The sequence below is a fragment of the Mirounga leonina genome, unplaced genomic scaffold (assembly GCF_011800145.1).
Source record: "Mirounga leonina isolate KUSES-001 unplaced genomic scaffold, KU_Mleo_1.0 Mir_200, whole genome shotgun sequence".
NCBI lineage: Eukaryota > Metazoa > Chordata > Mammalia > Carnivora > Phocidae > Mirounga > Mirounga leonina.
In genome coordinates this window covers 29,027,523-29,053,099 of record NW_023270503.1, presented here as the reverse complement: position 1 = coordinate 29,053,099, position 25,577 = coordinate 29,027,523, and the positions used below count along the sequence as shown (strand labels likewise).

The window sequence follows — 25,577 nt, the reverse complement described above, 5'->3', positions numbered from 1 at the left end:
CCCAAATCTTCAACAGAGACCAGCTAGCTCTCCTCTTCCCACCGGGCTCCATCCCCACCACTGGAACCCCCGCCCTTCTCAGGCTTTCACCATTCTTTCCCGGAGAGGCACTCAGTTTGTAATTTAACTCTTTCCTCCAGACCTTGTGGGGTTCCTTTAGAGTTTTGCAACAAATGGAGCTACAGGGGAGTGACTCCCCTGCCTGCTTCTTTGATAGTTGTTGATATTATCTCATATTGGGACTTCACACACATCATCATTTGAGAAAAAGCTAGTTTTAACTTATAATGTTGACCACCCGCACAAATCATTTGGGGGAAGGTTATATATTTTGGGAAGGGGGCTCTGCTGAAATCCCCAGGCTTCATACAATTCCAAACAAAGCCCCACATACGACTTCAATTACCACCAAACATTTCCAGGTCCCCTCCCCCAACATAAACTAACACACACAAACACATCGAAGTAGGGGTTCTAACTTACTTTCTCCCTTGTCCCAAAGGCTGCCAACAAAGGGTGATAAGGCACCATTTCCCCCATTTTTTAGCTAAAAAAAAAAGCAAGGTCTGGGGCAGGGAACCTCTTCTCCACCCCACCCCCAACCAAGTAGGTCGGGGGAGAGGGAAAGAGGGGGTGTGGTTTGGTTAAACTAATAAAATGTTACAACCCTGTTAAATACAATTAAAGGGCTAGATCTCTAGAAGATAATTAAATGCACTTTATTATGATTATTAGCTTTTAATTTGCACTATTATCAAGAAACAGGAGATGGTGAAAAACCGAGTTCTGTGCCACACTGGTTCCACTCTACCCCTCGATCTTCAAATCAATCCTTTGGAATTAAAATTCTAAAATATTCCGAATAGTTGAGGGCAATGATATGTATTGGAAAACTGCAATTCTCATACCAGCGTTAAAGACACTTTAAGAAAAGTCTTGCCTTTTATTTTGGGGGGCTTAGGGGGAAGATAAGAAACATCTGTTATAAACATTCTATCAATCTTGTGATATAGAATGTCATGTAAACACCCAACCCCACCCCCCCACACACAGTCACAAAGGGCCTGCCCAGAGCCTTCTTCCAAAGCAAAGATACCCACTTTTTTTTCTTTTCTTTCTGGACAAGTTTGAAAAGAAACCAGTCTTTTGTCAAAGGAAAACTAAAAATCCCACCAGCCCATCGGTCCCCTCCCTCCAACCCAATCCATTTTTATTGCTGTTTTGGGGGGGAGGAAACCCCAACAACAAAAACCTACACATAACACACGAACCAACCTACAAACTTCTAATCTGAATGCCAGAGAAGATATTAGGTTGGGGGAACTGGCGGGGGGGGGGGGGGGGGGGGGGGGGGGGGGGCAGCGGCAGGGAGCCAACTACGGGGGAAGGAGAGAGACCCACGGGCATCTCCAAACCCCAACATTTGCGAGCTAAGGCTCCCCCTAAAAATGGAGACAGTCGGGATTGGTACTCAAGGTACTCAAAAAGCACTACAAAGCACTTTCTGCCCACTCCAAGCGCTTAGGGCAGCAAGCTGAAAAGAAGAAAAGTCAAAGAGAATAAAGATGTTCCAGCCTGTAGGAGAGTAGGCCAGTGGGGAGTAGGCCATTCTGCACCCCATCTCACTCGCTGGGTTAGGTCCCCCCCCTACGTCTTCTCTTTTGGGAGTGTTCCAAAGATCGAGTGAAGTAGACAGGACATGTGGGGAGAGAAAGGGAATAACACAAGAAGAATCCAAGTCTTGTTCAGAAATACCCAACAGGTTCCACAGGCCCAGCGTCAGTGAGAAGGCTCACAAATTTGGCTTTGGGAGTTGAATGTAACCAACTTCCAACTCCTCACAGCCAACACCTCTTCCAGGAAGCCCAGCCCTGCCAAAACACCAAAAACTTCGAACCAAAGTAGGCGATGGTGTTTGAAAAGGGCACTGGAGAAAGGAGAGGACCCCCCTCAACGCCTCCTCCTCTCATTCCTCAGACCCGGTGCCCCTTGCCGCCCCCCCCCTTTTTTTCCGTTTTTCGTTTAAATAGAAAATATATAATTAAATTTACAAGACTATTTACAGTTTTAATTACAAACCTGATGGGGGTGTTGAACAGAGTTCTCTTTAAAAAGCAACCTAAAAGAGAAATGGTTTCGATTGTTCTTTATTTAAAAAAATAAAATAAGGAGTCTGTAGGAGGCCTCCCCCCACCCCCCGCAGAGGCAAGCCCCGTGCTGGGGACCGCCCCGGGGCCGCGGCGCTGGGGCGGCCCCTCACACGGTGGTCTCGCCGTGCCGGCTGTTGGTGAGACGGGTGTAGAACTTCCTCCACGAGTGCAACGTCTTGCCGGACCAGATCCAGAAGCCCGACGTGATGCCCACGATGAGCGTCATGAGGTATTTGATCATGTAGACGGTGAAGTCGGGCGACATGCGCGGCGTGTAGTGCGCCGGGCACGGGATGGCCAGGCTCTTGCAGTGCTGGCTCACCCACGAGCGCTCCCAGTGCTCTCGAAAGGCCTGCTCGTAGAAGTAGCAGGCGATGACGATGGTCGCGGGCACGGTGTAGAGCACCGAGAAGACGCCGATGCGCACCATCAGCCGCTCCAGCTTCTCCGTCTTGGTGCCGTCGTGCTTCATGATGGTACGGATGCGAAAGAGGGACACGAAACCGGCCAGGAGGAAGGACGTGCCTATGAACAAGTACACGAAGAGCGGCGCCAGCACGAAGCCCCGCAGCGGGTCCAGGCTGTTGAGGCCCACGAAGCACACGCCGCTCAGCAGGTCGCCGTCAATCTGGCCCATGGCCAGGATCGTGATGGTCTTGACGGCCGGCACGGCCCACGCGGCCAGGTGGAAGTACTGCGAGTTGGCCTCGATGGCCTCGTGGCCCCACTTCATGCCCGCCGCCAGGAACCAAGTGAGCGACAGGATGACCCACCAGATGGAACTGGCCATGCTGAAGAAGTAGAGCATCATAAAGAGGATGGTGCAGCCCTCCTTCTTGGTGCCCTGCACTACCGTGCGGTAGCCGTCCTCGGAAAAGCGCTCGTTGCACACGACGCGCTCCTGGAGCACGAAGCCCGCGATGTAGGCCACCGAAACCATAGTGTAGCAGCCCGACAGAAAGATGATGGGTCGCTCCGGGTAGCGGAAGCGCTGCATGTCTACCAGGTACGTCGTGACGGTGAAGAAGGTGGAGGCGCAGCACAGCACCGACCAGGTGAGGATCCAGAGGCGCGCAAAGCGCGTCTCCTCCTGCGAGAAGAACATGGAGCCGTCGGGCCGCGCGGGCTCGCAGGGCGCCGCGCAGTCGCGCTCGCCCAGGAACTTGTAGCTGAGATAGGACGGCACCTTGAGGACGCGCGGGCAGTGGAACGGGTGCTCCAGCGTGGCGTAGCGCGGGGGAGAGCCGCCGCCGCCCGGGCCGCCCGGGGTGCCCCCGGCCCCCGGCTGCAGGCCCGGCGGGGGCGCGGTGGTGAGCAGCGCGGGCGTGCCGTCCTCAGAGTGGTTCTGGCCCACGCAGATCTGCTCGGCGCCGTGGCGCGGAAAGTGCTCGCAGCGCAGGCGCTCGGGCCACTGGAAGCCGAACTTGTTCATGAGCGCCTCGCAGCCCTGGCGCGCGCGCTCGCAGATGGAGCGGCACGGCGGGATGGCCTGCTCCAGCACGGTGCACACGGGTGCGTACATGGAGCACAGGAAGAAGCGCAGCTCGGGGGAGCACTGCACCTTCACCAGCGGGTAGAACTGGTGCACCTCCAGGCCCGCGTCCTCCTGGTTCGTGTGGCCCAGAAGGTTGGGCATGATGGTCTGGTTGTAGGCGATGTCCGTGCACAGAGGGATGGAGATGGGCTGGCAGAAGCCGTGGTCTGGGATGGAGATGCCCTTCTCCCCGTGGAACTGGGCCGGCCCGGCGGCGGGCAGCAGCAGCAGCGGCAGCAGCAGGCGGGGCAGGGCGCTGCGGGGCCGCATGCTGGCCGCCGCCCCCCACTCGGCTCCCGGGCGCCCCCCGCCCCCGCCCCCAGGCCCGAGACCGCGCGCCTTCCCCGCCGCCGCCTCGCCGCCGCCTCCCGCGCCTCTTTGCAAAGTTTGCTGGCGGCCGCAGAGTTGGGGAGGCCGGGCGGGGGAGGGGGGCGGCGCGCCTGCCGGCTAGCTCGCCGCGGTCCGACTGAGCCGCCCGAGACACCGCGCGCGGCGTGCCCTCTCTCCTCTTCTTCCTCCTCCTCTCGCCTCTCCCCTCCCTTCTCCGCCCAGCGACTCCTTTGTGCGTTCCTCCAGCCCTCACCTCGGCCTCTCCGATCCCAATTAGTCGGTTTCAAGGGGGCCCCCGCCGGCGGCCCCGCCCTCCTCTCAGCCCCCCAAAAAAGGGATCCTTGAAACCGCCCCGTCGAGCTCTAAGCACCATCCCAAAATGTGCTCTCGGCCAATCAGATTTAAACCCCAGGACCAGCCCCGAGGGCTGGATTGGTCGACCACAACATAATGAGATCAGAAACCAGATGCCAACAAAACTTCCCCCCCCCCTTTTGCTTTTTAAAGAGACAAGCTATTATTATATTAAGGGCTGTTTGCCCAGCACGGGATTTCTCCGGAGTCGTGGCTGCGAGATCCGGAGACACGCATTCCCCAGAACTGCGGCAGACCCAAGCCACTCAGCCCTGGATCACTCTTCTTCTGGGGGGCTAAGGCGCTCTCCCCGGTAGGGACTCTTTAAATCCTTGCCTCCGCCCCTGCTCCTAGAACCCCACCTATTCCAGTCCAGTTTTTCAAATCAAGTGAAAAACCTCAAGTTTGAGAAAATGTTTAAGAGAGAGAAAGACTTAAAAACGAGCGGCTCACAAAGACTTTTCTCCAGCTCCTTCTCAAGGAGTCCAGACAAAAGTTTCACCTCACCCAGTACGTAGACCCCTAGGAGTTGGCCTCGCCCCTCCCCCTTAAACACACCCTTAAATAACCCTCTGAAAAATGAGAGCCTGTCTCTTTAAGAGCCTCTTAAAGGGGCCTGGACTCCGGGGCGTAATTGCCCCGTAGCGAGCACAAAGGAGCCCATTATGGTTCTTTGTGTTCGGTGGCACCTCAAAGTGAGAAAACTCAGGAACTTAGAGGCCCAGAGCTGGAGGGTTGGGGCGGGGGTGGAAGGGGGAGAGGTGAAGGAGAATGGCCCAGAGCTGCGGCTTCTCCCTCCCCCTTCTTCCGAGGCAAATCTTAATTATGCAAAGTAAAGTTTAGTTGCCATAACGAGGAGGTCTTAATCGAAAGTTAATGGTGGGGGGTGGGGGGTGACGGGCAGTTTTGAGTGAAGAGATGACTCTCTTAGGCCGTTTGGGGGCATTTTCCTCCTCTCTCCCCACCTCTGCCTCCGCCCCCTAAAAGCTTCCAGATACTGTCTCCTGGGAGAGAGAGGGGAGCTTTACCCAAACCTTAAGTGATTCCACACCAGAAAGAGGTGGAGTGTGTGGCGAGGGAGAGGCTGGGGGGTTGTGGTGGATTACCCACCCCTCCCCCCATCTCTCACCTGGTTGGGGATGGGTGGTGGCGGCCTGAAGGGTTCCTACTAGTTTAGAAGGGCCTTCTTATTTTCCCGTCCTAGGATTTTAAATTTGGGAAGGGGTTGGGAGGAGGGGGGGGCGGTGAGGATAGGAGGGATTTGCATGTAAATCTCCAGGGCCTGATACTGGATGATGGATCAATTATTTCTACCGTCTCTTCCAAGGGAAGGGGGAGGGTACTTAAAAAGAAAAAAGAAAATTGAGTTTTGAAAACCCTTTTGCTTCTCAGTACAAACCAAGTCATCCCAGCCTGGTGAGCTGTTTCCTGCTCCAATCTAGAAAAGTGTTGCTTTACAAACCAAACAGAAACAACAACAAAAGAAATTTGAGAGAAAGAAAGAAGAAAGGAATAGGCAGAAGAAAAAAAAATTCTAAGTAGGTACATACAACAGATCCAGGTTTGACAGGATTCGAATTTTTTTTTTCCTGGATTGAATGATAAACAGGTTTTCAAGTTCTTTACAATATGAAAATGTTCCTTATTGTATCCTGGAGAAGTTGCCTTTTCACTACTTTAGGAAGAATATTTTCCTTCAAATCAGGGGGATGCGCTTTTTGCTCTCCATTCCATTTCCAGTTCACCCTGAAATCCACTTGGTTATAGAGCAGTCTGGGGAGGGGAGAGTTGTACTCTGGGGGCCCAAACCACACCTGAGGTGCTCCTCCTTCAGATCTCCCCCTCCCTGTGTATGCCTGCACTTCTCTAGAGTGGGACCAAGCCTCTGAGCTGAGCAGGGAAAACAAAAATGAGTAAGACAGGCTCCTACTCTCCATTCAGGAAGCTCACCGTCTAATAGGAAATTGAGAGTCGATCTGCAATAGAAATGCAGCATCTTCAATTTCCTTCCACGACAAACCTGTTTTCCTGCCCTGGGGCCAGTTTTGAGTGACAGTTATCTCTTCCCCAGCCACGCACACAAAGGGGGAACTGGATGGGGAGAAAAGAAATCATAGGCATTCTTTTATTCACTCAGAAAAGCGTTCATTCCTTCAACACACTTTTATTGAGTCTTCTCCTAATTTCAAACCACTGTGATAGTGCTGCGGGGGAATGCAGAGGAAATGGCAGCATCCCTGTCCTTCAGGAGTTTAGGGTATCCCGGAAGAATAGTCATTCTATTGAATGAAATGAAATCACAATATTTCATGATTACTCTTGCCTTTTCGTGTGAGGATCTGGAGTGTGAACAGGACCAGAACCTACATCTTCAGATTTCAGGTTTATCCACCCCACCTTCCACGCCACAAACCCACCTTTTAACGGCAGGAGATCTGTAACTAAAGGCAATTAACAGATTCTCTCAGTTTAAACACTAGATGATATCATTTGATAGATACGACACTTAATTCTGATTTTTTTTTTTTTTAATTAGCTTGAGCACTGACCTGGACCTGATCCCTAACTTGGATAGTCATTTCACTTCTTTGAACCTTAGGTTCACCATCTGCAAAGTGGGAATGAGCCAGCAGATTTTTAAAATACGAGACTACACATCCAAAGTAATTTCATAATAACAGGAATAAATTTTATAATTATGAAGAACCTTTCAAAACAGGAAGTTACATGAATTAAATACTTACTCAGCAAACATCCTTGGATACACATACGGTAACTACTACCATTTATTGAGCTCTTACTGAGCACTGCACACATATTATGTGTATCCCCACACAGTAGGTATTGCATTGTGTTTATGGATGAAGAAACTACAATTGAAAATAAAATAAAATTCATTCATTCATTCAAGATGAAGAATCTGACCTTAGATGAGATTTGACAACTTTCTCAAGGTCACAAAGTGTCAGAGCTGAGATTTAAACCCAGGCCTGCTTGGCTCTTAAAGCTGTATTCTGTCCCCTACACCACACAGCCCCTGATGTCTTATAAGAATTATGTGCTTTTAAGGGCGCCTGGGTGGCTCAGTTGGTTAAGCGACTGTCTTCGGCTCAGGTCATGATCCCGGAGTCCCGGGATCGAGTCCCGGGATCGAGTCCCGCATCGGGCTCCCTGCTCAGTGGGGAGTCTGCTTCTCCCTCTGACCCTCCCCCTTCTCATGCTCTATCTCATTCTCTCTCAAATAAATAAATAAAAATCTTTATAAAAAAAAAAGAATTATGTGCTTTTATGCACTTAACAACTAGGTATTGATCACCAGACCCAACCCCTGTTCCTGTGCAGTTTATGTTCTAGTGGGAGAGGGAGACACATTCATCGTATGTCACTTAAATGGATGCAAAATTGCCACAGGATTCAGTGCTATGGAGGGAAAGTCGATGCTTTGGCAGCATAATATAGGAGGGAATCGGACTGAGTTGGGGAGGGCAGTGGAGGACTGTGTAGTTGTAGTGAGAAGTAAAATAGAATGAGGTAAAGAGAACCCAGATCTACAGGGCCTTGCAGACCATGTGTAAGGTGTTAGGTATAGAAATATGAACCTACCATCTCAAGGTGGGGATAGGCATTCCAGACAGAGGGAATGGCACGTGCAAGGGTGTGGTGAGATCAAATGGATGGAATGGGCAGGAAGCACAAGTATACACAAATTTGGCCCTGTTGGAGCCCTGTGTGGGAGACTGATGGCAGAGGAGATTTTAAATAAGCAGGGACCCTAGAAATTGTGCACCCAATCTGGACTCTTGCTGGTAGAGATACGCTGAAGTGTGGGGAAGGGAAATAGTCATGCCTATGCTTTATTTTTTTTTAAAGATTTTCTTTATTTGTGAGAGAGAGAGAGAGTGAGCACAAGCAGGGGGAGCAGCAGAGGGAGAGGGAGCAGGCTCCCCGCTGAGCAGGGAGCCCCATGCGGGACTAGATCCCAGGACGCTGGGATCATGACCTGAGCCGAAGGCAGACGCTCAACCAACTGAGCCACCCAGGCGTCCCCATGCCTAAGCTTTAGATAGCGCATTTGGGCAGCGGTGGGCAGCATGACTTGGCTGAGTCAGAGATACGAGTTAGGAATAGCTTACAAGAGTCAGGGCAAGAGATGTTGAGGGCATCCATTGAACTGAGGCCGTATAGTTGGAGAGAAGAGAGAGTAAGGGAGGAGGCCAACCAAGGTGTCTGACCAAGATGCCCTGATGTCATTAACGAAGCTAGGAAATGCGGAACAGGATGCATAATGAGCACAGGTGAGCTGGTCTAAGCTGATGGTACATCCAACGGAAGGTGTCCAGAAAACAGGTGGCTATCCTAACCCAGGGGCCAGGAGGGAGCTCTGGGCTAGAGTCAGATCTGGTAACTTTATTCTATGGTTGTAGCTATGGGGGTGCTTAAGATCACCCAGAAAAGGTGGATTGGGTGGGAAGACCAAAGCTTTGGAGATACCAACATTGAGGACCAGGAGCTGAGGAGGAGGGAGAAGGAGAAGGAGCGGTGGGGCCAGAAGAAAGTCTAGCCAACATGTGAATGTCATGGGCTTGCTGACACTGAGAGCCTCAGGTCGGTTGAACATGAACAGTTGAACACAGCTTGTTTCAGTTGTGACAATTAAATGAGGTAGAGTATGGCACTCACTTGACCTGATACTAGGCTAAAAGCTTGAAAAATAATAGCTCTTGGGTTTTTTTTTTTTAAGATTTTATTTATTTATTTGACAGAGAGAGACACAGCGAGAGAGAGGGAACACAGCAGGGGGGAGTGGGAAAGGGAGAAGCAGGCTTCCCGCCGAGCAGGGAGCCCGATGCGGGGCTCGATCCCAGGACCCTGGGATCATGACCTGAGCCGAAGGCAGACGCCCAACGACTGAGCCACCCAGGCAGCCCAATAGCTCTTGTTTTTAATTCAACAAATTTGTGAACACCTACTAGTTGCAAAGCAGACAAAGTCTATAGAGACCTAGGTTCCAGCTTCAGGAAATTTAGGGTCTAGGGGGTGACAGTCTGCCATGTGCTGCAGAGAGCAGATGCTGTTCAGCCCTGAGGAACATTTCTGGTTCGTCTTGGGCTTCTGCAGTAGGATGGGAGCCCAGATGTCCCCAGTGCACAGTGCCAATACCACTTCTCCAAATCATGAGGCACTGCTGTCAATCACCTCTCAAGTTACAAACCCTTGCATCTGGGATAATTGTTGAATGCCCACTGTAATGACGCTCTGCACTCCCGTTTCGTGGGATGGTCTGCTAGAGCAGAAATCTCAACCTGACAGAACAGAGCAAAGAGCCTGTAGAGAGGAAAGAAACCTGGTCTGGGGCTCAGAATGTTGGGGCTGTGGGTTTGGCTCCACCCCGCATCTGCCAAGTGACCTTAGGCAAGTCAACTTATCTTCCTTAGCTTCAGCTCCCTCATTGGTAGAAGGGGATCATAAAAACATTTATTGATTTTTACCTTTGGGCCAGATATAGGGAGCTGTGAGAATCATATGTTTGGATCATGGAAACTGTCCTTGCTCAAAAGGCTTGCAGATAAGTGAAAAGACAGCCTAGTTTGCAATATCCAGCACACCATGGGCATGCTCAGAGACAGCACAGGGAACTTCTCATGGCTAAGGGGCTTTGCCCAGGGCTCCCCACTCTTACACAAAAATCCTCATGTCTCTGGCCTTTCATTTTCTTTCTTCTTTTTTTTTTTAAAAAGATTTTATTTACTTATTTGACAGAGAGAGACACAGCGAGAGAGGGAACACAAGCAGGGGGAGTGGGAGAGGGAGAAGCAGGCTTCCCGGGGAGTGGGGAGCCCAATGCGGGGCTCGATCCCAGGACTCTGGGATCATGACCTGAGCCGAAGGCAGACGCTTAACGACTGAGCCACCCAGGTGCCGCTGGCCTTTCATTTCCAAGGGAAAAAGTTCAGGTAATTGCATGCATCCCTGTCTCCTTGCTTCTTTCCCATTAGAACCCCTGCCTTCCAGAGGAATCATCCCCCCCCAGCAAAGTTACACATCCTTTCTTCGTTTCCTCAATCCTGGGTCAGTGTTCTTTCCCTCCCGAAGCACTGAGTTCCCTCCATCCTAAAGCGTCAGTGGTGTGTATCTGTTCAGGAGGGAAGGACTGAGGAAGAGAACTTAATTTCAGATACTTTGAATCTCAAAGGTTTTATTCTCTAAGCAAAAATACTCTCAATGGGGAAAACAGGTTTGAGCCTTTAGAGAATCTACTTGGCTACGCCTCCCCTAGCCCACAAGGTATCTTTCTCTGCTGTGCAAGAATCTTCCTTTTCCTCCTCTCTCCCGAGCCTGGCCACCAAGACCTGGAATCTGCCTTCAGGTGAGATGCCGAATTTCCTCTTCCTGAACTTTATCCTCCATTTAGCTCTCAGGGAACCAACCCTTAGAAATGGGCCTCAGAATAATCAGGTCTAGGACTCCCAGAGCCCCCACTTCCTGCCCACTTGTAGGTCCGTTTTGGTGCACTTCGCCCCATTCCCTGCCAAGTTCCAAGGCTGCTCCCTGGCTCTGGGGACGGGGAGGGGGGGGGACACGACGACGACTTAGCAGAGAACAGCTCTTAGGCCCTTTATCTCTCTAGCACCCTTCCCCAAGGTCTCTGGATTGCAAAATGGGCCATAAAAGGATTAAACAGATATAACAGATGATCTGTTAATTAAGGACTTTAATTAGCCCAGGCCTAGGCCAAGCAAGAGCAAAGGTGTGGGCTGCTCAGAGCAGACTGGGGGAAACAAAGCTGGAAAATCAGTGTTGAGTTTGGTTAGTGAGGTTCTTGGGGATGACTCCTGCCTTCTTGGTCCTGGAAATAAGCATCTCTGGGAGTGAATGAGTCAGATATTTTGTCTCCTGGAACCTTCTAGGACCTAATGCCAAGAAGAGAGGAATGGGAGAGCCTGAATCATAGGCTTGCAGATGCAGAGGAGTCCTCAGGGGTGATGGGGTTGGGGGATGCTCGCTTGGGGAAGGATGAGCAAGATAGGTTTGCTTCCCCAGTGGGGTTCCCTGCTGCTCCAGCAGAGCGCGTCTTTCTGCTACTGGCCGCACCCCATCTCCTAACTTGCTCTCTTTTCCCTCATTCTTCCTTTCTTTTCACTCTCCCTGGTCCACTTTACTTCTCCCAGAATTTCTCTCATTTTCCTCCAGGCTGGGCCACCTCACCCCCTCCCCTTTCTCTTTCCTGTAACTTAAGCTGTAGTTGGGAGTTGGAGGAGCTGGGCTGGTTTGAAAGGAGGCCCCAGTGCTTTTCAGGGAGGAATTGAAACCATGGAGCTGGGGGTGAGGGGAGGCAGAGGGGGAGGGGGCGGCTTGAGAAATCAAAGCGCCTGCAGCTCCATCTGGGAAACCAACTTTGATTTACTAGCAAGGACCTGGCTCTCTAACACCCCCCCCCCTTTCCCTGGACTTTGCTTTGTGGTGATAACTGGGGTTGGGGGTGGGCTGACTCCCTCCCCCAGCCTGAAAGCCTGTTCTTCTCCTGGGAGAACCAGCCCGAGGAGGCAGGCGCAGGGGGTCCTGGCTAAGTAGGGCTGCAGAAGCTTCTCAAGGGGGCCCTGGGTGTCTGGAGCTGGGTGTAGAAGGGGACCCCTGGGAAGGAGGAAAGGTCCTCAGCCCAGGCTGCTAGCCCCGCAGACTTGGCCCTCCCCAGAGATGTGGGGCTGGTTGGGGAGTGTGGCCAAGAGAAGGCCAAGGCTTGCCTTCAGAACTGGGGGCTTGGGGGCTGGGCCTGGGGCATAAGAACCAGGAAAACAAAATGACTGAGAAAGAAAAGGAACAGTTTATTTTATTTTATTTTTTTAAAGATTTTATTTATTTATTTGACAGAGAGAGAAACAGCGAGAGAAGGAACACAAGCAGGGGGAGTGGGAGAGGAAGAAGCAGGCTTCCCGCTGAGCAGGGAGCCCGATGCGGGCCTCAATCCCAGGACTCTGGGACCATGACCTGAGCCGAAGGCAGACGCTTAAAGACTGAGCCACCCAGGCGCCCCAGGAACAGTCTATTTTAACAGATTATTTTGTGTTGCAATTCAGTGTGGGTTACGGACAACACTGCCTTCCGGTGGGGACTTAAGGCCACTCTGGATGGTGGTGCCAGTCCTCTCCTCTCTTCCTCTCCTGTCCCCTCTTTCTGTTTGACCTTGCTCCTTGTCTATCAAATCCTTAAACTCCCCAAGGTTTAAGGTGCTCTCTCACCTCTGCAATCAACGTAGGGTCCCAAGGGTCCTGAACACCAGGGCCAGGGTGGGAAGAGAAGACACAGTGAGTCACAGCTATGAGAAGTGCTTGTAATTGTTGCTGATGGACCACCTAGTCTTCTGGGGTGCTGGTGGTGTTGGTGGGGGGCTTAAATCCCTAGACTCCTGGGTTCCAGCAGAGCACCTCCCCCTGCACCCCCACCTCACTGGCATTTTTCAGGGTTCAAGCATCCAATCTTCCGAACCAGCTCTCAGGAAGGAGAGGAAGGAGCTAATTTGGCTCATTGAGCCCCTGACAAATCGAACTTTTGCAGAGCTCACAGTACTATGTGGAATTGCCCCATCAGAGCTCCTGCCCCAGGACAATGTTCCTGAAAGCCTGAGGTTCCACAGGCATCAGAATCATGGAAGAAGGGGCTCTGGGACAGGATTTGCCTATTAGAAATACAGATTCCTGGGTCCTCCCAATAATCGGAATTTATAATCCCCCAGTGATTCTTATGCACACTCCAGAGCCCTCGGCTTTCCAGAGCACTCAATTAGCTTTCCGAGCCCTGGGTAATCTTGGCAGCTGCCCAGTCTTGCTCTGTCCCCTACTCCAAACTCATTCAACACGCTTTCAAAGTCTAACCCCAGTGTAGCTTTCCAGTGTTAACTTCCACCACCCTTGCCCCAGTGCGCTGGACAAGATGGACTGGCCTGCAGCATCCATTCCCACCTCCTTCTAGGTACTTTCCTGTACTACAGAGGTTAGAAAGCCAAAAAACTCATCTCTTAGCCTCCCTTGCAGCTAGGGGTCCGGATGCAAAGTGCATTCATTCGGGATTTGGAAATTCAAGGGAGATGAGGCCACGATCTTCCTGCTCTATTTCTGCTGGCAGGCCAGGTCCTGGGAACAAGGTGCACCCCGTGTTCAGCATCTGTGGCAGGAGTAGAAGCTGGGTGCTGATTCCTGTGGGGCTACAGGGTTGCGTCCATGACCTTCATTCCAGTGGTAGCTTCATCATTCTCCCTACCTGACTGGGGCAGAGGTAGCCGTTCCTCCTGGAGGCTCATTTCTGGGGCTTCATTATAAAGTCTGTTCTTCCAGTCCACCTAACATTTTTTTTTAAAGATTTTATTTATTTCTTTATGAGAGAGAGCATGAGCCAGGGGGAAAGGTAGAAGGGGAAGCAGACTCCCCACCGAGCAGGGAGCCCAATGCAGGGCTCGATCCCAGGACCCTGGGATCATGACCTGAGCCGAAGGCAGACGCTTAACCCACTGAGCCACCCGGGCGCCCCACCATCTAACAATTCTGCAAGTGCCTATTTCCCTGTTGTCCTAGTCTGCTTGGGCTGCCATAACAAAATACCATAGACCAAGTGGCTTCACCGACAGACATTTATTGTCTCAGTTCTGGAGGCTAAAAGCCCAAGGTCAGGGTAGAGCATGGGTTTGTGAGGGTCTCTCCTGGCTTGCAGGTGGCTGCCTTCTCACTGTGTTCACAGGGCCTGTCTCTGCAGAATTAATGACCTTCTAAAAGGTCATCTCTAAATACATTCACTATTTTTTAAAAATAAAGATTCCATTTATTCATTTGAGACAGAGAGAGAGAACATGAGCGGGGGGGGGGGGAGGAAGGGCAGAGAGAGAGGGAGAAACAGACTCCCCACGGAGCAGGGAGCCCAACACAGGGCCCAACAGAGGGCTCGATCCCAGGACCCTGAGACCATGACCTGAGCTGAAGGCAGATGCTTAACCATCTGAGCCACCCAGGTGCCCCTCTAAATACATTCACTTTGAGGGTTCGGGCCTCAAGGTAGGAATGGGGGAGCACAATTCAGTTCATAGCACCTTGTTAAGTATCTGTTTACATAAAGCACCCAGAATGATCTTTTGTTTCTGGTGCGGAATCCTGACTTCACTTGTGAACTAGACAGAGCAGAATGCTTGGTATTTTCATACTCTATGTCCTTGCCCCGCTGGGTTCTTCCTAAAATGCCCTTCCACCGTTGTAAATCCTTCAAGGCTGTTCCTGTGGTGCTTCCCTGATGCCGCTCCCACACTCCTTTCTCTGGGTGCTTATCTTGTGGCATTTAGCACTTGGTATGTCTAACTACCCCCAACTCTCAACAAGATAGTCTCTTGTTGGACACCTGGGTGGCTCAGGTGGTTAAGCATCTGCCTTTGGCTAGGGTTGTGATCCCGGGGTCCTGGGATCGAGTCCTGCCTCGGGCTCCCCGCTCAGCGGGAAGTCTGCTTTTCCCTCTGCTCCTCACTGCCCCCCCATTTGTGCCCTCTCTGACAAATAAATAAATAAAACCTTAAAAAAAAAAAAAGATAGTCTCTTGAGAACAGAGGCTGCGTCTTAGTTTTTGTCATACCCTACTGCTTATTAATAGGTGGTATATAGTAGGTGCTCAGTAAACATTTGTTAAGTGAATCAATGCCCTCTATAACTAAGACAGGGCCTGAAGAACTCTCTAATGTGAGCAGTCTAGAGATCCAAGTATCCTGGACACCCAGCCCAACGCCCTTACTCTGACTGCTTTGCTCATTTCTGGAACCCACACGTAGGGAGGCAAGAAGCTTAGCTCTGAAGAGAAGTAAGCAAGCTAGGTTTCTAGGGCCCAGGTTTCCCATCCTCCAGTTTTGATAAGATTATTCAATTTCTTGGGCGCCTGGGTGGCTCAGATGGTTAAGCATCTGCCTTCGGCTCAGGTCATGATCCCGGGGTCCTGGGATCGAGTCCCGCATCGGGCTCCCTGCTCTTTGGGAGCCTGCTTCTCCCTCTGCCTCTCTCTCTCTGTCTCTAATGAATAATAAATAAAATCTTAAAAAAAAAAAAGATTATTCAATTTCTTGAAGCCATATATATTTAATTGCAAATATGTTTTGGTCCCCAATCTGAGGAGTGAAGGGAAAAACAAATTTGATATAATGGTGGGAACCCATGAAGTAGCCCCAGGAGACTGAAGTGCTCAGGTCCTGGCCTTGGTACTTACTAGCTCTCTGACCTTCAGTGAATCATTTTGCTTCTCTGAGTATCAGTTTCTCCATCTGCAGAATGGGTACAATAAATCTGTCTTTTCCCCCTTGAAGTGAGGATTGAACAAGAAAATGGATTTGAAGGGACAATTGCTTTGGGAAAAGAAGTTTAGTGTGGTACATGCTGTTTTGTAACCTGGAAGCTGAATGTCAACCATAGGTCACCCGGAGAGGCCTGAACACAGGCACACAAGACAGACCTACTGATGAGACAGTGTGCTGGGGCAGAACACTGGACTCCACAGGCAGAGAGGAGGTTTGAATCTCAGCTCTCTACTTCATTACTACCTTCCCTGGACGGGCCACTCGAGCTCTCTGGAGCTCAGACTCTTCATCTATAAGGTAGGAGGGAGGACCATCTGGGAAGGCCAGATGAAGTTGTGAGTGAGCAGTTAATGGACACTCAATACAAGTCTTTAGTATTTGTTTTCCTCCTTTCCCTAGATGAGGTAAAGACAGCCAAGGAGGAGGTTTTACAGGGAAAGTGGGGCAGATGTCAGACTTCTTAAGACCTGAGGGGTTCAGGATGCTTTCCCCCCGTGGCTGGGTCACTCTGATTAACCCGTGAGGAATTCTGTGGCCTGGGATCTGGCAGTATAGAGGGACAGATATGCTGATGCTGGATTCAAAGAAAAATCTACAGGACTGCAGTGTGGGGGACAAAGTGACAAGTCCTCTTTGCAGCTGGTACTGACCCAGTCACTCTCCAGGCATCCTTCTTTTGATACCCTCCCCAGCTCCTCCAGAGGGTAAGCACCCCAAAAGGCAAAAAACTCACTAGGAAACAAAGAAAGAGATCAGACCTCAGCTGAGCCCTCTAAATGTCTCCTTTAGTTGGGAGGGGCTTTAATGTTGAGACATCTTGGGGGGACCCCAAGGATGGAATTAGGAAAGGCAGGTCCTACCTTGTGGATGGGGGTCATTGGGAGGAGAAGCAAACACTTCCCTCCTCTCTCCAGGAAGCTTCCCTTCCCTGCAGCTGGTGCCCCAAGGATTTCCCCCGCCCCCCTCCACCCCAGGCCCTTCCCTTGGAGAGAGCCTGCTGAGCCTGGAATGAGAAGAATCTGAACTACAAACAGACCTCCCAGAGGCACCCCCAACTCTCCTTTAACCACTCCAAGCCAGCCAAAGCCTGGCTTCCTGGAGTGGGGAGGCTGACTGAGAGGCAGGGCTGGGGTTTGGGCTACAGAGAAGAGGCCAAAGTGGGGTGGGGGTGGGGGCCGTGGGACTTTTTCCTGGAGAAGGAGGGGAGGGAAGGGTGGAGGGCAGAGTAAAGACTAGGCTATACAAGGACTATATTTTCCAAACAAAAAATCAGAATCAGTAGGAATATACTTGCAAGGGCCATGGGATTGGGGAGTTGAAGCCAAGCTTGTCCCAGAATAATCCAAGCTTTGAGGTCTCCGTCCCAGTCACCCCAATACAACACTGGAGGAGAGAAAGAACCCAGTCTGTCCCCTCCCCCCAATGCTCTCTTCCCTTCACTAGGCCTCTCTCTCAGTTTATCTGAAGCAGTTGGTTGGGGTGGGCCAGGGAGGATCTCGTGGGCCCTCCAGGGGCTAGGCTCTCCTAGTCCTCAGTCTGGGCCGCACCGTGAGTTTGAGGAGGCTGTGAATGAACTTTGAGGAGCTGAGGGCTGAGGCTGGAATCAGAGGAAAGATGGAGGGACCAGCCAGAAGGACCAAAGGCACAGAGCCAGAGGTGCCTCTCCTGCCTGCCACATTTCCCCAGACCCTGGCCTCCTGCCCACTGTCCCCTTAGCATCCCTACCCCCACCTGGACCCAGCCTGGGGCTCTGATATGAGTTAGCCAGGGCTGTCTGTGCCCGGGGATGCCCAAGCAGTGTACTAGATGGGGGAAACCTCGAGGAGGTGACCAGGGGGGAGAGGCTGCTGGAGCTGGAAGCTGCTATGGGCGCCATGACCTCTTTGCGGGGGCGCTCCCTCCAGCTTGTATAACACAGCTCCTGCCAAGGGTGGTATAAAAAGGCACAGAGCCCACAGCGGGCTGGGGAAGGCCGCTGAAAAGGCAGCTTAAGGGCTTCCTGCTGAGTGAGAGGGATTAGGGGCCTGTAGGGAGGGAGCCAGGCAGTGAGAAAGGCACTGGCCCAAAGCCAGAGCCCCTTGGCCGAAGGCCTTCTGGGATCAGGATCTGCTGGGTGTCCAGCCGGCAGGGGTCAGCGCTCTCCACCTGGATGAGGTGCTGGGAGAACAGGGCTCCAGCTAGGGCAACACACTGGGATGAGGAGATACATGGGATCCCCAAAATAAAGGGAGGAAGGAAGGGGAGGCAGCGCTCCTGGTTGAACCAGCACACTTCTAGTCCAAAAAGGAAGGAAAGAGGGAAAGAACTGACTCCACAGCAGTTTCAGCCAAGAGTCTCCCTGCTACCTCCCATCTGAGGTTCCCAGGCTCAGAGGAGAGCAGCTCTCTGCTTCTCAGGGGCCCCAGTGTGGAACAGAATGGAGGGCACCCACCTGGTCCTAAGTCTCCAAGCACGGATTTAGGGGAAGAGCCGAGGTGGCCACCAAGGCAAGCTGGGTAACCCAGAGACCCTGGCAGGGGCCTGGACAACCAGGGCAGGTTGTACCCTGGCCCTGGGCTCCGTTGCCTAATCTGTGAGTTGGGATCTCCAAGACCACACTGTGGAGTGGGAGGAGCCAGGGTGGAGGTGGGTGGGGGAAAGTCAGGGGATCTGACAGCTCCTCTCAGAATTTTCTTTCCACCAGTCCAATGTGAGGAGCAAAGACCTGTTCCACTTACGGTTATTGTCTGAGAGCTGACACATGCATTCTGGAAATTGTAAAGTGCTATACAAATGTGAAGTACCCAGACTTCATTATCCCTGGAGCATGTGTGTGTGTAAAAGGATGGATGTTTCCAGGAAGGGGAGGGAACACACTGAGAGCCAGGGACTGCCCTGCCAGGTACTTTGCATGTCTGTATCTTCACAAGAACTTTAAGGGCATGGTACTGTTGCCCCCATTTTATAGATGAGAAAACTGGAGGCTCAATAAGGTTATGTAATTTCTTGTCCAAGTTTACAGAAGCTCGTAAAACTATGCAACCAAATTAGAAGGCAAGACTCTCCGGTCTTTAAAAGGTTAGGTGGCCCCAGGGTTCCTACGTTTAGAGGATTTCTCCAGAGGTTTGATTCCTTCCCCTCCCTGGCTGGGCTCAGGCTTAGATCCTCCAGACCTTTCCCACTCCCCATAGTACAAAACATTCAGAAGGTTGGCAAAGTGGATGAAGAAGTCTAAAACGGGGCCCAGCTGACCAGATAAGGTCCACGTGGGGCTCCAGTAATGGGTACTTCAAGCTCAGGGCATCCCTGGATCAGGGCTGCCCTGTCTCCCAACTCAGCTGGGCCAGCCCCCTTCTTTGTGCTCAGTTTTTTCCCACAGCCCCGCAAGGCGGGTGCTGGGATCCCAGGCCCACCCCCTCCTGCTGGGCAGCACCCCATGAAGCCCCACCATAAAGAGCTCGGCAGTGGACGAGGAGGGGGTGTCCTTATTCCGAGAAAGCATCGGCGCCCCGCTCCCTTTCTGGGGGAACAAGAAGCTTGCTAAAGGCTTGGGCCCCTTCCCCAGCCCCTGGCCCCAGCCCTGGCTCCCCCAGACAAAAAGCTGCTTTACATGAGAAGAGCAGGCTGGCCTGGCCTTACTCGGGCGCTCAAAGAGGCGGTAGCCCCTGACAGCCGAGCGACTGCCCCTTCCCCCATACCGAGGCCTCGTTTAGTTGCAATTAGCAATTCTTTGCAACCCACGGGGCTGAGGGGGACGAGCCCCTCACCTCCCAAACCCGGCCTCCACGCCTGGGCTCCTTCCCCCCCTTCTTCCTTCCTCCCCCCCAGTCCCCTCCTCACAGTCCCACCCCCAGCTCTCGGTTAGTCCGCCGGCTTCCTTAGAGTTCTCTGAAGAACCAAGCACCCAGAGGGGCCAAACCAGGGGCGGCCTGGGGCGGGACGGAGCATGCACAGGCCGGAGGACCCCCTCCTCTGTCCCTTCCCCCTCTCTTCCCACTTGCAACCCCCTCTCCAGATCTGGCTTAGCTTTTGGATCAGTAGGCGGGGCGAGATGGAAGGAAGAGAAGGTTTTAGGCCCGGGAGAGGGTGGGCTGGTGCTGTGGGGCGGGTGCTGAGGGCGAGGAGAAGGCTGTGGCCCCGGTAAAGCCTCCCCTGGCTGACCTGACCCTTGCTGCCGCCATGTGGGTTCCCCCTTCTTCGAGGGTGCCTCAGGGTAGGGCTGGGGGCCTAGAGACTGGATTCCCCTCCAGCCAGCAGGGTAAGGATGGTGCAGCCTGAAAAATGAAAGAGGAGAAAGAATTCCAGGGCCCTTTTTAGGCTCACACAAATCCACTCCTTGGCGTCTGGTCCCTGTGGACGGTGGGGTGGGGGTACGAGTGAGGGACGGGGAAGAAAGACTTCTCCAAGCCTTTGATCCCCAGTAGTAGTTTCCTCCAGGGGCCGCCTCGCCTTCTGTCCAAGTCTCTGGTAGTCTTTCCGTCGCCACCAGGGGGAGCCCTAGGCACAGAGGGGGCTCTGGATTGCAGGGTTATCCTAATGGGTCTGCACTCTAAGCCTGTGCCTCCCACAGGGCCTTCCTTTCCCCTTGGACCAGGACTGAGCATCCCTGGAAGAGGAGATCCCATCCTCTAAGGGAATTCTGCCCTGGCTCTAAAGGGTATGTGGAGGGTGGGACCAGATGTCCCACACTGTGGTTCAGCTGGTGACCTAGGGACAAGGTCGGGTAAAGGGACTAAGGCTCCCTGGGGCTCATCTCAGCTCTCAGTGCAGTTTTTTTGGAGGAGTCCAAGATTCCTGGCTGGTACGGTGGTCTTCTAGGGGGTTCCAGGATTTAGGAAAGCAGTAAGACAGGTGTGACTTGGAGGCAGAGCCCGAGGTTTGAGCTGAGCTGAGCTGGGTTGTTTTGGGGGGTCCTCTGGCCGTTTTAAGTATTGATACGACAGTACCCACACAAATGTGGGGTGGGCATGGGTTAAGCTTGGGAAGTAAGAAAGAAAGATCTGGCCCCTTTCACCAACCTTCTGTGGACTCTCAGAACTCACATTCTGGGAGTCTGGTCTCACATCACAACCAGGGAGGAAACTGCAGATGGAGACCCCGGGTGGTTCTAGGGAAGGAATCACTTAGGATTAGTCCCTGTGGAATTTGCACGTAATTCCCCTTTCCCTGTAGAAACCCCCAACTTCTGTTTGGGGGGAAAAATGTGCCCCATAAATGAAGAAGAGTTGGGAGTTCCCGCCCAGAGCTGAGGGGCCCAAAGGGGTAAAGAGGTCAAAAGACAGGAAAGCTGAGTCCTCTCTGCCAGGGGAGGGAGGCAGGGTTGGCTCCTCCAAAATCTGCCCAGGAGTTTCACCGTGAGGCCTGGAGTCCAGATCCTCAGAAGGGCTGGGGGAGACTAAGCCTCGGGACACCTGGGATCCTGCCTCTTTTGGCTGCTGAGGTGCTTGGGTCTCTGGACCTGTGGAGCCTGTGAGGCCCTTCTGGCCACCCACCTCCCCTGGGAGGAAAGAATTTAATGGGGGTCAAGTGTTGGGAGCTCTGGGCAGGAAGCAGTTGCGAGTCTGAGGCAGGAAATGCTCCTCAAAAGTTATCCTCCCACAGCAACCTCCTCTGAGGAGTTTGGTCATCTCACCCCCCTCAGTGAGCAGCAGGGAGGAGGAGGAGGAGGGCCGATCTGCCCCGCCCCCTTTCCCTCTCCCCACCCCTGCTGGAGCCTGAGTTGGCAACTTCCCCAGACCCTAGGGCCCTCCCCAGGCTTCCGTTCCTGGAGCTCCATCCTGCCAAGAGCTTTTGGCCCCATGGTCAGAGCCCCCCACCTCCCACCCCACAGTCTGAGGGCCCACCAGCCTTGGCTCCCTCCGCTCATCCCAGGAGCACTCCATGTTCCACCTCCCTGGTTGACTTTGCAGCTTTGGCATGAGCTATCCCCACTGCTTCTCTCTCCAGGGTGGAATCCTGCAGACCTCTGGAATTCTGACTCCATGCTGAAAGCTTCCCTGGGCTCCTGTACCACCTTGATCTCACTTCTCGGGGCACATACCACATTTTTGCTTGGCTTAGAATTACTGGAGATCCTGTCTGTCTTTCCACTGGGCTGAGAGCTCCCAGAACTCTGCCCTCCAGAAATAGAAGGTGAGCCACCCATGCCATTTTAAATGTTCTAGTAGTAACCACGTGTTCAAAAGGAAAAAGAGGGGGTGCCTGGGTGGTTTGGGTCATGATCCCAGGGTCCTGGGATGGAGCCCTGCGTCAGGCTCCCTGCTCAGCAGGGAGTCTGCTTCTCCCCTTCTCTTTGCCCCTCCCTCTCTGCTCATGCTCTGTTTCTCCCTTTCTCTCTCTCAAATAAATAAATAAAATCTTTAAAAAAGAGAAAAAGGTGATGTTAATTTTGATGATATATTTTATTTAACTCAATATACCAAAAATATCACTTCTACATGTAATCAATATAACAATTATTAATGTCATACATCTATATTTAAAGATTTTTATTTTTGAGTAACCTCTACACCCACCGTGGTTCCTGAACTCACACCCCCAAGATCAAGAGTTGCACGATCTTCCGAATGAGCCAGAAGGGTGCCCCATTGGGGCGCCTGGGTGGCTCAGTCGTTAAGCGTCTGCCTTCTGCTCAGGTCATGATCCCGGGGTCCTGGGATCGAGCCCCGCATCAGGCTCCCTGCTCAGCGGGAAGCCTGCTTCTCCCTCTCCCACTCCCCCTGCTTGTGTTCCCTCTCTCGCTGTGTCTGTCACATAAATAAATAAAATCTTAAAAAAGAAGGGTGCCCCATTAATGCTATATTTTATATAGATTTTTTTCAGATAAAGTCTTTGGAATTCAGTGGGTATTTTACACTTACAGCACCTCTCAATTTAGACTAGTCATGTGCTCAGTAGTCATGTAGTTAGTGGTGACCGTATTGGACAATGAGGTTCTAAAGATCAGGGATGGAGCCCCATGTCTATACGAAAAGTCCAGATGGAGCCAGACAGCCTGGGTTTGAATACTAGGTCAATCACTAACTGTATGACCTTAGGACATGTCTCTTAACCACTCCATGTCTTAGTTTCTCATCTGTAAAATGGGCCTAACGAGCCTCCTAGGGGTAGTGTGAAGAGTATGTGAAGTGCTTAGGACAACATCTGGTACATAGTGGTAGCTGTTCAATAAAAGCTGGATGTCTTCGTCTCTGCATGATGCTAACCTTGGCCCCAAACCATTGTCAGCTGAAAGACTGAATGAAAGAAACAGCCTTTTCCCCTGCAGCAGATTGGAGCAGAAGTAAGCTGGGTGGAGTGAGTGAGTTTTGTCTGGAGAAGTTGGAAGGGGGCTGCAGAAGAGAAGGCTGTGGGTGGGTGGCTGGCGGAAGGCTCTTCAGAAGGCCGGACGGAGGTTTATAGCTGGGCTGCCATGGAATTTGGAGGCTTGAAAGAGCAGGGTGAGGTTTGGAAGACCGGCCGGCATTGGGTGATAAGGAGTTTGCTGAGTGCTTGGAGAAAGGGACTAGTTAGGACAAATGGTCGGAGTCAGGCCCACCCCCTTGCGGGCCTCTGGGAGGGGGAAGCGGGAACCGGCTGCCGGCTGCATTTTGAGGCCACAGCGCCCTCTGCTGGATCTGGCGACATGGGGCAGCAGCAGGAGCGAAGGGTACTGGAACTCAGCGGAGCGGGGGACAAAACTCCGTGCAGGCAAGTTCTGTACTAGATGCGGTCCTTCCCGATCCCCAGTCACCCCCGAGGAGATCACACAATCGGAATCCCTTGATCAGGATGTAAGAAGTTTATTCAAAGTGAGCAAACTCTGAATCTCTGAAGCGTGGGTTCCTATCTGTTTATTTGCTCAGTCAGTATAGATGTGTACTGTATTAATTTCTAGGGCTGGAAGTTCGAGACAAATATAATAATGGTGATAGTAATAATAATAAAATCATCCTTGCGACAAAATCATAACGATATTATTATTACGATTGCAGCTAACGCTCATCTAGCCCTACCATGTGCCGGGTGCTATTCTCGGACGGAGCTGACAGATGGCAGAGCGGACTGAACTGGGACCGTGTGACACCAGGGTGTGCACTGAACCGTCACGCTACTTACTGCTTCTCTGAGGTAATCAACTCTCTTTTCCCACTTATGTGAGATATGGTGAGTCCGGGTGCTTCAGGAATCGGGACATTTCCTATTTCTGCTTCTGATTCTTTGCCGCTGAATAATTTTGGAAAAATTAGGGCTAACATTTATTGATTTGTTGTGCACTAAATGTATGCCAGGCACTGTGCTAAGCATGCTGTTGGATTGGCTCTCTGAAGCCCCACAATGAGAGGACCGCTATTATTTCCCCCTCTCACAGACAGGCAAGTGTATCAGTTTTCTTTTCTTTTTTTTTTTTAAGATTTTATTTATTTTTCGACAGAGAGAGACACAGCGAGAGAAGGAACACAAGCAGGGGGAATGGGAGAGGGAGAAGCAGGCTTCCTGCAGAGCAGGGAGCCCGATGCGGGGCTCGATCCCAGGACCCTGGGATCATGACCTAAGCCAAAGGCAGACGCTTAATGACTGAGCCACCCAGGCACCCCGTGTATCAGTTTTCTATTGCTGTATAACAAATTGCTGCAAACTTCATGGCTTGAAACAACACACATTTATTTTATTTTTTAAAAAGATTTTATTTATTTATTTGACACAGAGAGAGCCTAAGCAGGGGGGAGAGGCAGAGGGAGAAGGAGAAGCAGGCTCCCCGCTGAGCAGGGAGCCCGATGCGGGGCTCGATCCCAGGACCCTGGGATCATGACCTGAGCCGAAGGCAGACGCTTGAGCCACCCAGGCGCCCACAACACACATTTATTATCTCATAGTTTCTATGAGCTAGAAGTCCAGACGTGGCTTATGGAGTCAAGGTCTCACAAGGCAGCAGTCAAGATGTCTTCTGAATTGTTTGCTTATCTGGAGGTTTGACAGAAAAAGACACTGTTTCCAAATTTGACCAGATTGTTGGCAAAATCCATTTCCTCCACGGGACAGGACTGAGACTGAAGGCAGTTCCTTTCCACCCGGGCTTTCCCAATGTATCAGTCAGTGTCTTCCAGAGAAGCAGCACCAGTAGGATGTGTTTGTGTCTAAAGATATTTATTCCAAGAAATTGGCTTATATAATTGTGGGGGCTGGCAAGTCTGAAATCCATCGGGCAGATTGGCAAACTGGAAACTCTCCAACAGGAGCTGATGCTATAGTCTTGAGGCAGAATTTCTTCTTTATTCCTCAAGGAAACTTCGGTTTCATTTTTTTTTTTAAAGATTTTATTTATTTATTTGACAGAGAGAGACACAGCGAGAGAGGGAACATAAGCAGGGGGAGTGGGAGAGGGAGAAGCAGGCTTCCTGCTGAGCAAGGAGCCCGATGTGGGGCTCGAACCCAGGACCCCAGGATCATGACCCGAGCTAAAGGCAGATGCTTAACGACTGAGCCACCCAGGCGCCCCTTAAAGATTTTTTATTTATTTGACAGAGAGAGAGGGAGAGACACAGCGAGAGAGGGAACACAAGCAGGGGGAGTGGGAGAGGGAGAAGCAGGCTCCCGGCGGAGCAGGGAGCCCGATGCGGGACTCGATCCCAGGACCCTGGGATCATGACCAGAGCCGAAGGCAGACGCTTAACGACTGAGCCACTCAGGCGCCCCCGGTTTCATTTTTAAGGATTTTCAGTTGATTGGATGAGCCCACCCACATTGCCAAGAAGAATCTTTGCTTAAAGTCAACTGCTTGTCGATACTAACCACACATCTACAATGTATCTCCACAACCACACCTAGATACTGTGATCGAGTAACTGTATACTCTACAGCTTCGCCTAGCTGACACACAACACTCACCGTCACACCTAACATGACCGTTTGCTTCCCCAAGCCGGCGAAGAGCGTC

General features: G+C 51.9%; 1 protein-coding gene and 1 long non-coding RNA gene across 3 annotated transcripts; one reads left to right on the top strand and one right to left on the bottom strand.

The window, feature by feature from the left end:
• Positions 1-1,967: 1,967 nt before the first annotated feature.
• On the bottom strand, positions 1,968-3,982 carry FZD2 (frizzled class receptor 2). 2 transcript variants are annotated; one of them, XM_035027291.1, is made up of 2 exons: positions 2,268-3,982; positions 1,968-2,223 (listed from the first exon to the last, which is right to left on the bottom strand). In XM_035027291.1, the coding sequence occupies exons 1-2, from the start codon at positions 3,952-3,954 to the stop codon at positions 2,120-2,122; spliced, it is 1,791 nt and encodes a 596-aa protein (XP_034883182.1). In that variant the 5' UTR covers positions 3,955-3,982; the 3' UTR covers positions 1,968-2,119. The 2 variants fall into 2 exon arrangements, with proteins under 2 accessions (XP_034883182.1, XP_034883183.1); XM_035027292.1 differs by having other exon boundaries at positions 2,140-3,982.
• Positions 3,983-4,595: 613 nt separating this feature from the next.
• Positions 4,596-23,976, top strand: LOC118025105. The gene is made up of 3 exons (XR_004683248.1): positions 4,596-4,681; positions 21,608-21,793; positions 23,635-23,976. It is a non-coding gene; the product is annotated as an uncharacterized LOC118025105 (long non-coding RNA).
• Positions 23,977-25,577: the final 1,601 nt, after the last annotated feature.

What these genes read in the sequence shown, in the direction of transcription:
- FZD2 (XM_035027291.1), bottom strand. Translation starts at nt 3,954, where the DNA reads ATGCGGCCCCGCAGCGCCCTGCCCCGCCTGCTGCTGCCGCTGCTGCTG. An exon ending in CAACAGCCGGCACGGCGAGA is followed by an intron (nt 2,224 to 2,267) that starts CCACCGTGTGAG and finishes CCCCGGGGCGGT; the next exon opens with CCCCAGCACGGGGCTTGCCT.